The 17,796-nt window shown below is 50.7% G+C and overlaps 1 protein-coding gene across 2 annotated transcripts in view; it reads right to left on the bottom strand.

Annotated features, from left to right (window-relative positions):
* Nucleotides 1–17,796, bottom strand: part of MOXD1 (monooxygenase DBH like 1) — a 240,462-nt gene that overhangs the window by 15,700 nt on the left and 206,966 nt on the right. For both annotated transcript variants that reach the window (XM_069726006.1, XM_069726007.1), the window contains exon 9: nt 5,297–5,356. In XM_069726006.1, the coding sequence (XP_069582107.1) occupies nt 5,297–5,356 (60 nt within the window). The remainder of the gene's footprint in view (nt 1–5,296; nt 5,357–17,796) is intronic.

The raw sequence follows: 17,796 nt of genomic DNA, 5'->3' as shown, positions 1-17,796 counted from the left end.
GAGCTCTAGGGTGATGGAACCTGACCTGACCGCGACCCTAAACCTGAACACACAAATAACAATAGCCGGGGAACGTGCCTACGTTGATCCTAGACGTCTCGCACCAGCCGAAGATCTAACTTCCCCTATTAGAAGAAACACAGACCTCTCTTGCCTCCAGAGAAATACCCCACAGAAATAGCAGCCCCCCACATATAATGACGGTGAAATGAGAGGAAGGCACATACACAGTATGAAATCAGATTCAGCAAAATGAGGCCCGCTAAAACTAGATAGCAGAGGATACAAAAGTAAACTGTGCGGTCAGCAAAAAACCCTTCAAAAAACCATCCTGCAATTACTTGAACTCATGTTCCAACTCATGGAACATGAGGAGCAATTACAGCCCACTAGAGCAACCAGCAGCAAAGAAACAATTATATGCAAGCTGGACAAGACAAAAATAAAGCAAAACGTGGAACAAGAAAATCAAAAACTTAGCTTGTCCTGAAGATTACTGAAGCCAGAAGCTGAGGTAACAAAACACTCTGATAACCTTGATAGCCGGCGGGGAAATGACAAGAAAGCCCGGTTAAATAGGAAACTCCCAAATCCTAATAGAACAGGTGGACACCAGAGACAGCAGAACACAAATCACCCAGTACCATCAGTAACCACCAGAGGGAGCCCAAAAACAGAACTCACAACACCACAGACCAGGTCGCCGGTGCAGTGACCTTCCCCCTTAAGAACTGTGTCTGGCCCGGTACCGAGTATCTCATGGCCCTAGTGGGCACTCCACTTGACTGTAATACTGCCACGACACAAGCAGCTGTTAATTGTAAATTCTTTTGTACAGTAGATGTGGTTAGTTGATTATATTAATATTGGAATAACTAAGGAAGTTGTTAGCTATTTTAAAGGGAACCTGTCACCCCGTTTTTTGAGATTGAGCTATAAATACTGTTAAATAGGGCCTGCGCTGTGTGTTACTATAGTGTATGTAGTGTACCCCGATTCCCCACCTATGCTGAGAAATAACTTACCAAAGTCGCCGTTTTCGCCTGCCAATCAGGCTGGTCAGGTCGGGAGGGCGTGGTGACATCGCTGGTTCTTCCTCAGCTTTACGTTGGTGGCGTAGTGGCGTAGTGGTGAACAAGCAGCGCGCGATCTGTGCTGTCATCCCTTTCGTCGGTGGGGGCGGCCATCTTCCTGGGGCCGCGCGTGCGCAGATCGAGTGCTCTGCTGCACGGGGCTTCAGGAAAATGGCCGCGGGATGCCGCGCGTGCGCATTAGAGATCGCGGCGGCCATTTTCCCAAAGCCGAGATGCAAACTCGGCTTTGGGAAAATGGCCGCCGCGATCTCTAATGCGCACGCGCGGCATCCCGCGGCCATTTTCCTGAAGCCCCGTGCAGCAGAGCACTCGATCTGCGCACGCGTGGCCCCAGGAAGATGGCCGCCCCCACCGACGAAAGGGATGACAGCGCAGATCGCGCGCTGCTTGTTCACCACTACGCCACTACGCCACCAACGTAAAGCTGAGGAAGAACCAGCGATGTCACCACGCCCTCCCGACCTGACCAGCCTGATTGACAGGCGAAAACGGCGACTTTGGTAAGTTATTTCTCAGCATAGGTGGGGAATCGGGGCACACTACATACACTATAGTAACACACAGCGCAGGCCCTATTTAACAGTATTTATAGCTCAATCTGAAAAAACGGGGTGACAGGTTCCCTTTAAGCTTGAATGGAAAAAATGTAATTTGCTTGTGGTTTTTAAGGATGACAGAGAATATTACATTTTCAACATCTCATCACTTTGTGGATCCATCTAGGGTTGCAGCTGTGTCCAGGGACTGTGGGACATGCAATTGGGTAAATAGTATTACATATTAATACTATAATTATGTTATAGTGTAAGGGGGTTACCTTCTCTGCTCCATGCCTGGAACCACTTAGCTGTGCAGCAGGTTTCCCTGGGGGCAGACTTAGAGGCTGGGATAGGAAGGAAGCAGGGCTGAGAGAGAAAAGAGGCATGCTTTCCAGGGCCAGAGCAGCGTGCGCAGCAGAGAGAGCAGCATGTGCTGCAGAGAGAGCAGCGGATACAGCGGACAGAACAGCACGCAGCTGCGCTCCGGGGAGGAGAGAGAGAGCTCCCGGTCGGAAGACTGAGACAGGAAGATTGTCTAGAAAGACTGCATCTTGTGAGAACGTGAAAGCGGACTCTGCTGTGACTGGAGAGGTGCGCCCTGACGCTTGTCCAAAGACATTGACCGGTGCAAAGACAGTGACCTGTGCAGAGACAAGTAGCCCCTAGCACCCATGGCATTAGTGCAGAGCCCCTGATTCCTGTTGGGAGACCCAATAATAGACTGAGCATCGTTCTCCCGAGTTAGGCTGCACTGTTGAGGCAAAAGAGTCAGAGCATAGGTGACCCCGTTTGCCTAGCATCCCCTCTACTCACCACAGTAACCCCTCAAACCCCAGGTTGCGGGTTCCCAGAGACTACACAACTCATGAATAACAGAGGGACGACAGTGCCGTTGTTTCCCAGCGCCTACGTTGGAGAAGACGACCCTACAAGCAAGTCCTCATCAGACTGATAAGTGTTTTTCCCAAGAACTTCCGTTTACTTCTGTTATACTGATTCCCATATATTTTGTGCCGCGGTTTCTGCAGTTTATATTCTACGGTTTTCTCCCTGCGAGGAGAATATTGCCCCTGTTAATAAACCCCCCTCAACAGATGGTCTGTCTGTTCCATGGTGACATAGTCTACCCATAATTCTATTACAATAGTATTATGTATTAGTGTGAAGTATTATGTATTAATGTTGGGTAGATGTTGATATCTTTAAAGATGGATTTGATAGAAAAGTGGCTGTAATATCAATATTAATATATAATATCAAGCAATTTTCATTTTTACTCTTTATTAAAATTTGTCACCATTCTAAAATGTTCACTTTTTGCATTTACAGTTCATAGGCGAGAAGACGAGCCACAAGAGAGTGGAGGTAAAACATGGTAATGCTTTCTATCTCTATCCAAAACAGCTTGTAAGCATTAGGATATGCTATGCAAGTGTGCGTTATTTTCCTCACCTAGCAACTGTATAATATGATATGAGCATGTAATCCTTAGGCAATGCGTTTTTAACTTCAGCTTTTACTTACCGTAATTCACTATCATTTCAATCTAGTGTTCTAACTAATAAAGCAATTTTAGATACAGATATAGCTAAATAGATAGATACGGGACCACATGCTATTTTTTATTTTATTAATTATTTAATTATTTTTTTAATCATTTAATGTATTTATTAACTAAATATATGTACAGTAAGCTACACACACGGCACTACTTATATATCTCACTGACATCTTTCTATCTACGTATATATTTATTTTATCTATTCTATTCTTTATTGTACTTGGCTAGTGAAATATTGGGTTTCCCATTAGATCAGTGTGCCATGCAATTTTTTTTATCGCACCCATTAAAGGGACACTGTCACCTGAATTTGGAGGGAACAATCTTCAGCCATGGAGGCGGGGTTTTGGGGTTTTTGATTCACCCTTTCCTTACCCGCTGGCTGCATGCTGGCTGCAATATTGGATTGAAGTTCATTCTCTGTTCTCCGTAGTACACGCCTGCACAAAGCAATCTTGCCTTGCCCAGGCGTGTACTATGGAGGACAGAGAATGAACTCCAATCCAATATTGCAGCCAGCATGCAGCCAGCGGTTAAGGAAAGGGTGAATCAAACACCCGAAAACCCCGCCTCCATGGCTGAAGATTGTTCCCTCCAAATTCAGGTGACAGTGTCCCTTTAACTGGTGAGTCTCAGCCATTTTACAAGCTATATGCATAATGCTGCAATTTGTTTCCTCAGCCCAATACCAGTTGAGGAAAAACTCACATATGAACACTGCCAAAATGAATAACATTGTTGCGAGTGCAATGCGATTTTTTTTTATAGTCAGATGTGAGCAAACCCTATGTGCACACGTTCAGGTTTTTTCGCGTTTTTTTCGCGTTTTTTCGTGGTAAAAACGCTATAAAAACTCATTAAAACGCATACATTATGCATTCTATCATTTAGAATGCATTCTGCATGTTATGTGCACATGGATGCATTTTTTTCCGCGAAAAAAACGCATCGCGTTAAAAAAATGAGCATGTTCATTATTTTTGCGGATTTTCTGCGTTTTCCCGCAATTCTATGCATTTTGGAAAAAACGCACAAAAAACGCACCAAAAACGCGGTAAAAACGCATGCGGATTTCTGGCAGAAATGTCCGGTTTTTGTCAGGAAAATTTCTGCAAGAAATCCTGACGTGTGCACAGACTAAGTGGGATCGCTGGAGTTAGTTCCCAATCCTGGCTACTTTCAAAGTCACAGCGCATGTAATGCTGCAAAGCTAAATCGGAATTATATAACAGTACTGAGAAAGCACAATTTGAGACAGCGGTGTCTTGATACTGTTGGTTCAAACTGACAATTATTCAGGAGCACCCACCCCCAGCAATCAGGAAGTCGGGTGGCTGGGGAAAGGTGTGGTCCTAAAATAAGAAGAATCAAAACATTTAAAACTCTTGAAGATGCAGCTGTTCTTGTTTTTGGACTTTTGTTAATTCATCCCTTTCCTCCAAGTTCCATTACTTTGAAAATTTTAACTTTAGATATGTCATCGCCCTTTTCTGAGATCCAAAACTTTTACATTTTTCCATTGAAGGAGCGGTTTAGGGCTTTTTTTTATATCAAATTACTGATACTATTTGGAGTGCTTATGCTTTTATTACATTTTACTACAGTGTTTTGATGTTTCAGGTTTTTTTCTGTACTCTGCTTAGGTTGCTGGTTATTTAATTTGGTATTTTGATAGGTTGGGCTTTTAAGAACATTGTAATACTCAATATATTTTCTTTAATATATGAATTTCCCAAAATAAAGAAGAGTGATTTATACTTTTATTTTTTATACATATATATATATTAAACATTCTAAGCTACTTTTTACAAATTTTTAACTGACCTAAACTCGTAATTGTTTGATAGCCTGTACTAATATACTGCAATCCTTTATTATTACAGTATATAATAAAAAAATAAATGGCAGTGTTATGCTTCATAGGAATAACAAGATGGCGGGCGATGAGCAGGCTAGATCATTGCTTCATCCTCAGCTTGTTTTCTGTTGTTAAGTTTGATTCACGCCTTTCGAGGTGGCTATTTCTCAATATATGGAATCTAGGATAAATATGAGGTGAAAACCAAAAGAGATAGAGAATGAAGTATAATATATTTTCTTACCCATGTCATAGTGGATCTGCCTTTTGTGTTGTACTGACACTCAGTAATTAAATGATCACCCTGTAAAACATAAGAAAAATTGTTGGGGTTAAGTCATAATGGGTTGTCCAAAGAGACAGTTCTGTAAAGTGGCTAGAATGGTTTCATAAAAATAAATACCAATCAAAGTCCTCAGTGGTCTTTACTTCCTGTTATCCCAAAACAGTTGAAATACCCTGAAATGCCCTCTCAACCTATCACGGACTATGGCGGTTCACCTGCTATTTCTCGTTACTAGTGTTGAGCGATACCTTCCGATATCGGAAAGTATCGGTTGGGATCGGCCGATATTCAAAAAATATCGGATATCGCCGATACCGATACCCGATCCCAATGCAAGTCAATGGGACCAAAATATCGGAATTAAAATAAACCCTTTCTTTCCTTGTAGGTTCATTCTACATCAAGGAAAACAACTAAGAATAATGTAGGATGTATTGTGGGAGGTGGCGGAGACATTAAAGGCAATGAGGTTTAGCCCAATGAAATAGAATAGCATGTTTTTTGTTTTTTTTTAAGACGTTCGGAGTGAAAAAGATATTGAGTATGTAAATTTTTTTTTATTTTGTCAGATATTGATGTTTCACTATTCCACGCCCTTCCCCTTCTTTTTTTTTCTTTTTTTTTTTTACTTTTCCCACACTTTCATCTTCATCATCATCAGCATCTTTGACATCAACTTCTTCTTCACCTTATTCATCTTCTTCTTCATCTTCTACCTATTTTTTTTTTTTATTACATTCTTCATATTCATTTTATTCAACTATTATTATTCTTCCTATTCTACATATTCTTTTTATTCCACTGTTATTATTCTTCCTATTCTACTTCTTCATCATATTCTCATTTGTGACAGGTATTCCCGTAGTTGTTATCTATAAAAGTTGGAAGATTACACCTTCCGTTCTGCCAGTCACAAAAGTTACATTTGTCCGCGTTCAGTTTGGCCTGCAGCATCAGGCTTTATCCAGGGGCACCACGAGGAGGAACGGACTCACCCCCATACACTGCTTAGTCTTCTTCTGCATATAATTTAGATAATATCTTTTGCTCTGATATTAAGTCTTATGCTTAATGTTCTTCTGCTCTTTGTTCTGCAGCCTCTTGTTCTTCTGCTTCTCGGTCTTCCATGTCGTCGTCTCCAGGGTCGTCGTCTCCAGTGTCGTCATCTCCGCCGTCGTCGTCTCCGCCGTCGTCGTCTCCGCCGTCGTCATCGGGGTGGTCTTCCGGGTCGTCGTCGTCGTCATCGGGGTGGTCTTCCGGGTCGTCGTCATCGGGGTGGTCTTCCGGGTCGTCGACTTTAGGGTCTTAAACTTGGAAATGTAGCAGAAGGTACAAGAAGGCTGAGAAAATGCCAAGAACCAGCTGATGGAACTGGAACTCGGATGGCTACCCGAAGGTTGAAGAGCCTATGGAACTACCGAGGACCAGCTGAAGTTACTGGAACCCGGTTACTAAGCAGGAGGTACCCGTGCTAAAAAGCACTACCAAGGACCGCCTGGCGTTGGCGGAACTCGGATACCCAGAAGGAGGCACCTAAGCCAAAGGCTCTGCCCGGAACCAGCTGACGTTACTGGAACCAGGATGGGGAGCAGAAGGTACAAGAGCAAAAGACACTGCCGAGAACCAGCTGACGGTACTGGAACCCGGATGGGTAGCCGAAGGTCCAAGAGCCAATGGAACTACCGAGGACCAGCTGACGTTACTGGAACCCGGTTACTAAGCAGGAGGTACCCGTGCCTGAAAGCACTACCAAGGACCACCTGACATTGGTGGAACTTGGATACCCAGAAGGAGGCACCTAAGCCAAAGGCTCTGCCCGGAACCAGCTGACGGTACTGGAACCAGGATGGGGAGCAGAAGGTACAAGAGCAAAAGACACTGCCGAGAACCAGCTGAGGGTGCTGGAACCAGGTGGTGGACCCGAAGGCCCACAGGAGAGGAGAGAACAGCTAGGCCGCGAGGCAGCCGCAGTTACCGAACCCCAACAGTCCTACAGGGGGAGCTGGGCCTACTGGCACTACAGAACCAGCCTTGACTACCAGTTCACGCAGCCCACATAGGAAGCTCCTAAACTGGAGGCACCCTGGAGTTGGCTAACCCGACTGCAACACGACGGGGCAAACATAGGCGTCTCAGCGAGTTTGACACACCCCGGAAACAGCTGACGGTGCTGAAACCAGGTTTGGCACGAGGGAGTACCTGTGACAAAAACACTGCCGAGAACCAGCTGGCGGTGCTGGAACCCAGATGCGTTGCCCCAGTGTGCAAGAGCCAATGGCACGACCGAGGACCAGCTGACGGTGCTGGAACACGGTTACTAAGCTGTAGGTGCCCGCGCTTAAAAGCACTACCAAGGACCGCCTGACGTTGGCGGAACTCGGATACCCAGGAGGAGGCACCTAAGCCAAAGGCTCGGCCCGGAACCAGCTGACGGTGCTGGAACCAGGTGGTGGACCCCAAGGCCCACAGGAGAGGAGAGAACAGCTAGGCCGCGAGGCAGCCGCAGTTACCGAACCCCAACAGTCCTACAGGGGGAGCTGGGCCTACTGGCACTACAGAACCAGCCTTGACTACCAGTTCACGCAGCCCACATAGGAAGCTCCTAAACTGGAGGCACCCTGGAGTTGGCTAACCCGACCGCACCACGACGGGGCAAGCATAGGCGTCTCAGTGAGCTTGACACAACCCGGAAACAGCTGACGGTGCTGAAACCAGGCTTGGCACGAGGGAGTACCTGTGACAAGAACACTGCCGAGAACCAGCTGGCGGTGCTGGAACCCAGATGCGTTGCCCCAGTGTGCAAGAGCCAATGGCACGACCGAGGACCAGCTGGCGGTGCTGGAACCCGGTTACTAAGCTGTAGGTGCCCGCGCTTAAAAGCACTACCAAGGACCGCCTGACGTTGGCGGAACTCGGATACCCAGGAGGAGGCACCTAAGCCAAAGGCTCGGCCTGGAACCAGCTGACGGTGCTGGAACCAGGTGGTGGACCCCAAGGCCCACAGGAGAGGAGAGAACAGCTAGGCCGCGAGGCAGCCGCAGTTACCGAACCCCAACAGTCCTACAGGGGGAGCTGGGCCTACTGGCACTACAGAACCAGCCTTGACTACCAGTTTACGCAGCCCACATAGGAAGCTCCTAAACTGGAGGCACCCTGGAGTTGGCTAACCCGACCGCACCACGACGGGGCAATCATAGGCGTCTCAGTGAGCTTGACACAACCCGGAAACAGCTGACGGTGCTGAAACCAGGCTTGGCACGAGGGAGTACCTGTGACAAGAACACTGCCGAGAACCAGCTGGCGGTGCTGGAACCCAGATGCGTTGCCCCAGTGTGCAAGAGCCAATGGCACGACCGAGGACCAGCTGGCGGTGCTGGAACACGGTTACTAAGCTGTAGGTGCCCGCGCTTAAAAGCACTACCAAGGACCGCCTGACGTTGGCGGAACTCGGATACCCAGGAGGAGGCACCTAAGCCAAAGGCTCGGCCTGGAACCAGCTGACAGTGCTGGAACCAGGTGGTGGACCCCAAGGCCCACAGGAGAGGAGAGAACAGCTAGGCCGCGAGGCAGCCGCAGTTACCGAACCCCAACAGTCCTACAGGGGGAGCTGGGCCTACTGGCACTACAGAACCAGCCTTGACTACCAGTTCACGCAGCCCACATAGGAAGCTCCTAAACTGGAGGCACCCTGGAGTTGGCTAACCCGACCGCACCACGACGGGGCAATCATAGGCGTCTCAGTGAGCTTGACACAACCCGGAAACAGCTGACGGTGCTGAAACCAGGCTTGGCACGAGGGAGTACCTGTGACAAGAACACTGCCGAGAACCAGCTGGCGGTGCTGGAACCCAGATGCGTTGCCCCAGTGTGCAAGAGCCAATGGCACGACCGAGGACCAGCTGGCGGTGCTGGAACACGGTTACTAAGCTGTAGGTGCCCGCGCTTAAAAGCACTACCAAGGACCGCCTGACGTTGGCGGAACTCGGATACCCAGGAGGAGGCACCTAAGCCAAAGGCTCGGCCTGGAACCAGCTGACGGTGCTGGAACCAGGTGCTGGACCCCAAGGCCCACAGGAGAGGAGAGAACAGCTAGGCCGCGAGGCAGCTGCAGTTACCGAACCCCAACAGTCCTACAGGGGGAGCTGGGCCTACTGGCACTACAGAACCAGCCTTGACTACCAGTTCACGCAGCCCACATAGGAAGCTCCTAAACTGGAGGCACCCTGGAGTTGGCTAACCCGACCGCATCACGATGGGGCAAGCATAGGCGTCTCAGTGAGCTTGACACAACCCGGAAACAGCTGACGGTGCTGAAACCAGGCTTGGCACGAGGGAGTACCTGTGACAAGAACACTGCCGAGAACCAGCTGGCGGTGCTGGAACCCAGATGCGTTGCCCCAGTGTGCAAGAGCCAATGGCACGACCGAGGACCAGCTGGCGGTGCTGGAACACGGTTACTAAGCTGTAGGTGCCCGCGCTTAAAAGCACTACCAAGGACCGCCTGACGTTGGCGGAACTCGGATACCCAGGAGGAGGCACCTAAGCCAAAGGCTCGGCCTGGAACCAGCTGACGGTGCTGGAACCAGGTGGTGGACCCCAAGGCCCACAGGAGAGGAGAGAACAGCTAGGCCGCGAGGCAGCCGCAGTTACCGAACCCCAACAGTCCTACAGGGGGAGCTGGGCCTACTGGCACTACAGAACCAGCCTTGACTACCAGTTCACGGAGCCCACATAGGAAGCTCCTAAACTGGAGGCACCCTGGAGTTGGCTAACCCGACTGCAACACGACGGGGCAAACATAGGCGTCTCAGCGAGTTTGACACACACCGGAAACAGCTGACGGTGCTGAAACCAGGTTTGGCACGAGGGAGTACCTGTGACAAAAACACTGCCGAGAACCAGCTGGCGGTGCTGGAACCCAGATGCGTTGCCTATTAAAGATTGTCTTCCTAGAGCCCCAACTAGCGGTGTTGGAGCTAAGGGTAAGCAGGGGGAGCAGAGTGTAGGCCGAAGCCTGCACTGGAGGCAGCTTTGTGTCTGCGTTGCGTTTGCAGGACACTTTGCCGGCTACACAGGACAATGGCGTGTGTTTTTCTCTGTGCAGCTAGCACTTGTGGTCAAAAACTAGCGATGTTAGAGCCCGTGTTGAAGCAGGAGGAGGAGGAGAGGAGCAGAGTGTAGGCCGAAGCCTATTTGAACCAATTTCAAAGGAAACCTTTAACCCCCCCTCAGGTGTTACAAAGTACAAGAGACACACCTTGTGCAGTATTAATGCTGCACAAGTGAAAGGTTGCTCTATTAATTTGTCTACTTGCACACGCTGAATGAAAGACGTACACAATTTAGCCCATTCTACAGTCAAACTGTAGTGGATGCGTGACTTGGCTTTTTAAGGAGACGCAGCACAGGTGTCCCAAATAACGCCTTGGTGCTTGGCGCAGCTTCCTGAGCGTTGTTATTTGCTGTACAGGAGTCTGCGCTCTTGTGTTATCCCTTGGCAATGCCCTGTTAGAGCTGCCCGTCTTATGACCTCATTTCATGTTGGCCGGTGCGGTTAACGATGGCCATAAATCCCAGACCCACAGTGCCTTTTCATAAAGTCACACTGCGGTGCTGTGATTCGTGGCCTTGAGCAGTAAATATTTTGGCCGCTCACACACGTCCTTACACCTGCTTCAGACTGGGCGGCCTCTGCTGATCCCTTCTCGCATGCCGCGGCCATGAGGCTGCACAGTCTGAAGAAGGCGGAAGGAGATGAGTTAAGACAGGTGAAGATATGCACTGCTCGTGCCCATCAATCACACCCTCGCAGTCAAAATAAGACAACGAGGAGCATTGTTTCAGGCAGGGCGGACGCACAGGCGCAACAAGCCAACCAATGATGTCAGAAGACGGGAAGCGCTACCAAGGGGGGTGCTGCGTATCATTAGAAAGGAAAGTCACACCTCAGGGACAGTGGAATGGTCTCAATGAGACACATTTTGTACGTTTTGAGTTCCACGTGGGCAAGGACAAAAAGTCAGCCACCTTGTACAAATGCAGCAGTACTGCTGTACAAGGTGGCTGTTATACATAGAAACACCTGGGGGTGGGGGGCAGGCTCCCTTCAATTTCAGTTCATGTGCCTGCGTGGCGTTTGCAGGACACGTTGCCAGCTACACAGCAGGGGAACAGCTGGCGGTGCTGAACCCCACTAACACATTGGCTGGTGTTTTTCTCTGTGCAGCTAGCATGTCCGGGCAGAAACTGGCGTTGTTTGAGCCCAGGGTCAGCAGGAGGAGGAGAGGAGCAAAGTGTAGGCCGAAGCCTGCACTGGTGGCAGCTTTTGTTCAGTTGTGCCAGCGTGGCTTGTGCTGGAAACGATGCCGACTACACAGCAGGGGAACAGCTGGCGGTGCTGAACCCCACTAACACATTGGCTGGTGTTTTTCTCTGTGCAGCTAGCATGTCCGGGCAGAAACTGGCGTTGTTTGAGCCCAGGGTCAGCAGGAGGAGGAGAGGAGCAAAGTGTAGGCCGAAGCCTGCACTGGTGGCAGCTTTTGGTCAGTTGTGCCAGCGTGGCTTGTGCTGGACACGATGCCGACTACACAGCAGGGGAACAGCTGGCGGTGCTGAACCTCACTAACACATTGACTGCAGCTAGCAGTTCCGGGCAAAAACTAGCGGTGTTTGAGCCCAGGGTCAGCAGGAGAGGAGCAGAGTGTAGGCCGAAGCCTAGTTGAACCAATTTCAAAGGTTACCTTTAACCCCCCTCAGGTGTTGCAAGGTACAAGAGCCACACCTTGTGCAGCATTAATGCTGCACAAGTAAAAGGTTGCTCTATTTGTTTTGCTCCTTGCACACGCTGACTAAAACACGTACACTATTTAGCCCATTATACTGTCAAACAGTTGTGGAGGCGTGACTTGTCTTTTTAAGGAGACGCAGCACAGGTGTCAAAATTTGCACCTAGGTACTGGGCGCAGATTCCTGAGCGTTGTTATTTGCTGTACAGGAGTCTGCGCTATTGTGATCCCTTGGCCATGGGCTGTGAGCGCTTCCTGTCTTCTGACCTCATTTCATTTCGGCCGTTGCGGTTAGCGATGGACATGAATCCCAGACCCACAGTGTGTTTTCAAAAAATCACACTGCGTGGCTGGGATTCGTGGCCTTGTGCAGTAAATAGGTTTGCCGCTTACACATGTCCTTACACCTGCTCCAGACTGGGCGGCCTCAGCTGATCCCTTATCGCCTACCACGGCCAGGAGGCCGCACAGTCTGAAGAAGGCGGAAGGAGATGAGTTAAGACAGGCGAACATATGCACTGCTCGTGCCCATAAACCACACCCTCGCTGACAAAATAAATATGACAACGAGGGGCGTTGTTTCTAGCAGGGCGGATGCACAGGCGCAGCCAGCTAACCATGATGACAAAAGACGGGAAACGCTACCAAGGGGGGTGCTGCGTATCATTAGAAAGGAAAGTCACACCTCAGGGACAGTGGAATGGTCTCAATGAGACACATTTTGTACGTGTTGAGTTCCACGTGGGCAAGGAGAAAAAGTCAGCCACCTTGTACAAATGCAGCAGTACTGCTGTACTAGGTGGCTGTTATACATAGAAACACCTGGGGGGGTGGGGCCAGGTTCCCTTTAATTTCAGTTCATGTGCCTGCGTGGCGTTTGCAGGTCACGTTGCCGGCTACACAGCAGGGGAACAGCTGGCGTTGCTGAACCCCACTAACACATTGGCTGGTGTTTTTCTCTGTGCAGCTAGCACTTCCGGGCAAAAACTAGCGGTGTTTGAGCCCAGGGTCAGCAGGAGGAGGAGAGGAGCAGAGTGTAGGCCGAAGCCTGCACTGGTGGCAGCTTTTGTTCTGTTGTGGCAGCGTGGCTTGTGCTGGACACGTTGCCGACTACACAGCAGGGGAACAGCTGGCGGTGCTGAACCCCACTGACACATCACCTAGTGTTTTTTCTGTGTAGACAACACTTCCAGGTGGCAACTGACAGTGTTGAAACCCAGGGAATCAAAGAGGAGCAGAGTGTAGGCCGAAGCCTGCAGTGGAGCAAGTTGAAAGGGAACCTTTAACCCCCCCCCCCCCCCAGGCATTTGTTGCTGAAAGAGCCATCTTGTACAGCAGTAATACTGCACATGGAAAATGGTGGCTCCGAAAATTATGCTCCTTGCAAACGCTGAAGTACACACTCATATAATGTGTCCCCTCACACCGTCAAACCATCCCGGAAGTGGGACTTTCCTTTGTAATGTGACACAGCACAGCCGTCATTCCAACCCCCTTGGTGCCGGGCGCCACCTCCTCAACGTTGTTTGGTTCTGTCACGGAGCCCGCGCTGTAATGTTATCCCTTGGCCATGCACAGTTAGCGGTGCCCGTCTTCTGACATCATGTAGGTGTCAGGCTGGCAGTGCCTGTGCGTCCAAGCTGCCCGAGATCCAACCTTGCAGTGTCATCTAATGTAGTCCCACTGCGGGCCAGGGATCCATGGGCATGCGCAGTGCATATCATCGCCTCTCACTCACCTCCTTCCTGCTTCTTCAGACTGTGTGGCGTCACGGCCGTGGCATGCTATTAGGGATCAGCTGACGCCGCCTAGTCTGAAGAAGCGTGAAGAAGGGGAGTGAGAGGCTAGTATATGCACTGCGCATGGCCATGGATACCAGGCCCACTGTGGGATCACATTAGACGACACTGCGAGGTGTGATTTCGGGCAGCGTGGACGCACAGGCGCAGCCAGGACGACAACAAATGATGTCAGAGGACGGGCAGCGCAAACTGTGCATGGCCAAGGGATAACATAACAGCGCAGGGTCCATGACGGAATCAAACAACGCTAAGGAGGCAGCGCACGGTGCCAAGGGGGTAGCAATGACGGCTGTGCTGCGTCACATTACAAAGGAAAGTCCCACCTCCGGGACGGTTGGACGGTGTGAGGGGACACATTACATGAGTGTGTAGTTCAGCGTTTGCAAGGAGCATAATTTCAAGAGCGACCTTTCCCTTGTGCAGTATTAGTGCTGCACATGTTGGCTCTTTCAGTAACAAACGCCTAGGGGGGGGGGGGGACAGGTCCCCTTACATTTTAGTTGTGCCAGCGTGGCGGTCGCATGACACGTTGCCGGATACACAGCTGGGGATCAGCTGACGTTACTGAACCCCAATAACAGAGGAGCGACTGTTGACTGTGCACACAGCACTTCCAGGCACCAACTGGCGGTGTTAGAGCCCAGGGACAGCAGGAGGAGCAGATTGGAGGTATTGCCGCACACACAGCTGGGGATCAGCTGACGTTACTGAACCCCAATAACAGAGGAGCGACTGTTGACTGTGCACACAGCACTTCCAGGCACCAACTGGCGGTGTTAGAGCCCAGGGACAGCAGGAGGAGCAGATTGGAGGTATTGCCGCACACACAGCTGGGGATCAGCTGACGTTACTGAACCCCAATAACAGAGGAGCGACTGTTGACTGTGCACACAGCACTTCCAGGCACCAACTGGCGGTGTTAGAGCCCAGGGACAGCAGGAGGAGCAGATTGGAGGTATTGCCGCACACACAGCTGGGGATCAGCTGACGTTACTGAACCCCAATAACAGAGGAGCGACTGTTGACTGTGCACACAGCACTTCCAGGCACCAACTGGCGGTGTTAGAGCCCAGGGACAGCAGGAGGAGCAGATTGGAGGTATTGCCGCACACACAGCTGGGGATCAGCTGACGTTACTGAACCCCAATAACAGAGGAGCGACTGTTGACTGTGCACACAGCACTTCCAGGCACCAACTGGCGGTGTTAGAGCCCAGGGACAGCAGGAGGAGCAGATTGGAGGTATTGCCGCACACACAGCTGGGGATCAGCTGACGTTACTGAACCCCAATAACAGAGGAGCGACTGTTGACTGTGCACACAGCACTTCCAGGCACCAACTGGCGGTGTTAGAGCCCAGGGACAGCAGGAGGAGCAGAGGAACAGAGTGTAGGCCGAAGCCTGATTGGAGCAAGTTGAAAGGAAACCTTTAACCCCCCCCCAAGACGTTTGTAGCTGAAAGAGCCATCTTGTGCAGCACTAAGGATGCAAAAGGAAAAGGTTGCTCTTTTAATTATGCTCCTTGCAAACACCGAAGTAAACACTAAAAATGTGTCCCTTTATGCCGTTAAACCGTTCCGGAGGTGCGAATTTCCTTCGTAATGGGACACAGCACAGCTGTCATTCCTATCCCCTTGATGCCGTGCGCTGCCTCCTCAGCGTTGTTTTAAGCTGTCACGGAGCCTGCGCTGTTCTGTTAGCCCTTGGCCATGCCCAATTAGCGCTGCTTGTCTGACATAATTTGGTGTCAGGCTGTCAGTGCCTGTGCGTCCACGCTGCTCCAGATCCCACCTCGCAGTCTCGTCTAACGTAATCCCACTGCGGGCCTTGGAACCATGGGCATGCACAGTGCATAACCTCGACTCTCACTCCCCTCCTTCCCTCTTCTTCAGACTGTGCGGTGTCACGGCCGTGGCATGCTAGGGATCAGCTGACGGCGCACAGTCTAAAGAAGGCGGAGGGAAATGAGCGAGAGCCCGAGGGGAAGATATGCACTGCGCATGCCCATGGATCCCAGGCCCGCAGTGTGACTCAATCAGAAGACACTGCGAGGCGGGATCTCGGGCAGCGCGGCCGCACAGGCGCAGCCAGCCTGACACCAAATTATGTCAGAAGACAGGCAGCGCAAATAGGGCATGCCCAAGGGATAACAGAACAGCGCAGGCTCCGTGACAGCTTAAAACAACGCTGAGGAGGCAGCGCATGGCACCAAGGGGGTAGGAATGACGGCTGTGCTGCGTCACATTACGAAGGAAAGTCCCAGCTCCGGGACGGTATAACGGTATCAGTGAACACATTTTATAAGTGTTAAGTTCTGCGTGTGCAAAGAGCTAAAAAAAAAGAGCTACCTTTTCCTTGTGCAGCATTACTGCTGCACAAGATGGCTCTTTCAGTAACAAACGACGGGGGGGGGGGACAGGTTGCAGAGCAGCAATGCGGGATCTGGCCAAGCTGGAACGCCGCAAGTGAGCACACTCTAGGCGGACCTTGTGCAGCAGGGCATCAAGATCCGGATAGTCCCTCAGAAAACTCTGCACAACCAAATTGAGCACATGTGCCAGACATGGGATGTGAGTGAGGTTGCCAAGGGCCAAAGCTGCCACCAGATTTCGGCCATTGTCACACACTACCATGCCTGGCTGGAGATTCGCTGGCAGTAACCACACATCGCTCTCCTGCTTGATGGCATTCCAGAGCTCCTGCGCTGTGTGGCTTCGATGCCCCAATGAAACTAGTTTCAAGACGGCCTGCTGACGTTTGGCCACGGCTGTGCTCATGTCGGTCATAGGTAAACGTTCACGGGTCCATGTGGAGGTGGGCTGTGACGGATCCTGCAGAGAGGAATCAGAGGAACTGGTGTAAGAGGAGGAGTCGATGCGTACAGACTGGATTCCTGCAATCCTTGGAGTGGGCAGGACACGTCCTGCGCCACTCGCACGATCTGTACCTGGCTCAACAACATTAACCCAATGGGCAGTGAGGGAAACATATCGCCCCTGTCCATGCTGACTGGTCCACGCATCGGTGGTGAGGTGGACCTTGCTACTGACGGCGTTCAGTAGCGCATGTTTTATGTTTGCCTCAACATGCCTGTGCAGGGCAGGGACAGCCTGCCTGCTGAAGTAAAAGCGGCTGGGCACCTTGTACTGTGGGACTGCCAATGCCATCAAGTCACGGAAGCTGTCAGTCTCCACCAGCCTGAACGAGAGCATTTCCAGGGACAACAGTTTGGCAATGCCTGCATTCAGAGCCTGTGCTCGGGGGTGGTTGGCCGAGAATGCCCGCCTTTTCTCCCATGCCTGGACTACCGATGGCTGTAGAGTAGACTGGGAGTGTGAGGATGACTGGGAAGGTGGTGCTGTGGGTGGAATTACACTAGGTCTCTGGACAACAGTGGAGGAAGAGGCAACACGAGATGAAGAGGTGGTAGCTGCCGCTGTTGGTTGGCCTACGTCTTCACTGTGTTTCTGTAACTCCACCGCGTGCCTGTTCCGCACATGTTTCCACATATTTGTGGTATTGAGGTTGCTGACACTTTTACCTCTTTTTACTTTCTGATGACACAGCTTGCATTTGACAAAACAAATGTCATCTGCAACTGTGTCAAAAAAGGACCAGGCACTGCAAGTCTTGGGAGCGCCCTTTTTGGCTTTGGAAAGAGACAGGCTCCTAACGGGTGCCAAAGTGGAGGCTACAGGCTCCGCAGTCTTCCCCCTCCCTCTCCCTCTTTGGCCCGTAAGGGGAAGCTCTTCCTCAGAGCTGCTCCCACCACCTTCCTGTTCCTCACGCCACGATGGGTCAAGGACCTCATCATCTCCACTACCCTCTGCCACCAACTGCTCCTCCTGGGTAGTCTCGGCAGCACAGTACGC

The sequence above is a fragment of the Ranitomeya imitator genome, chromosome 5 (assembly GCF_032444005.1).
Source record: "Ranitomeya imitator isolate aRanImi1 chromosome 5, aRanImi1.pri, whole genome shotgun sequence".
NCBI classification, from domain to species: Eukaryota; Metazoa; Chordata; class Amphibia; order Anura; family Dendrobatidae; genus Ranitomeya; species Ranitomeya imitator.
Note: the sequence above shows the minus strand (reverse complement) of the source record. Positions and strands in the feature narration are given on the sequence as shown.